Source organism: Symphalangus syndactylus, chromosome 20 (genome assembly GCF_028878055.3).
Source record: "Symphalangus syndactylus isolate Jambi chromosome 20, NHGRI_mSymSyn1-v2.1_pri, whole genome shotgun sequence".
NCBI classification, from domain to species: Eukaryota; Metazoa; Chordata; class Mammalia; order Primates; family Hylobatidae; genus Symphalangus; species Symphalangus syndactylus.
This window is the reverse complement of record NC_072442.2, coordinates 41,840,871-41,841,380: the sequence shown is the minus strand read 5'-3', so window position 1 is coordinate 41,841,380 and position 510 is coordinate 41,840,871. Positions and strand designations below refer to the sequence as shown.

Sequence of the window (510 nt, the reverse complement as noted above, 5' to 3'; positions counted from 1 at the left end):
TCAGCAGCAAGAAGGCTGGCAGCAGCTGGTCACACAGGTGGGCTGGAAGCAAGTGGTCCTGCAGCAGGTGGTCTCACAGCAGGCTGGGCGGCAGCAGGGCTGGCAGCAGCTGGAGCCACAGCTCTGGTTTAGGCAACCAGGCAGGCAGACACACGTGGGGTGGTAGCAGGTTCTCCTGCAGTAGACGGGTGCACAGGAGCTGGGCTGGCAGCAGCTGGACCCACAGCTGATTTGGCCACAGCAGCTGGACCCACAGCAGGTGGGCTGGCAGCAGGGTGTGCTGCAGCAGGAAGGCTGGCAGCAGCTGGTCACGCAGGTGGGCTGGCAGCAGGTGGTCCTACAGCAGGTGTTTTGACAGCAAGTTGGGTGGCAGCAAGGTTGGCAGCAGCTGGACACACAGCAGGAGGGCTGGCAGCAGGGTGTGCTGCAGCAGGTGGTCACTGTGGTGGGCTGCCAGCAGGTGGTCCTGCAGCATGTAGGCTGACAGCAAGGGGAGCAGCAGTGGGTCAT

At 63.7% G+C, this 510-nt stretch overlaps 1 protein-coding gene across 1 annotated transcript; it reads right to left on the bottom strand.

The window, feature by feature from the left end:
- Positions 1 to 510, bottom strand: LOC129469942 (keratin-associated protein 9-7). Its single transcript, XM_055257175.1, has one exon. It carries the CDS (start codon positions 508 to 510, stop codon positions 1 to 3), a length of 510 nt encoding a protein of 169 aa, XP_055113150.1.

Excerpts from the sequence above, each read along its gene's own strand:
- LOC129469942 (XM_055257175.1), bottom strand. The coding sequence starts at position 510 with ATGACCCACTGCTGCTCCCCTTGCTGTCAGCCTACATGCTGCAGGACC.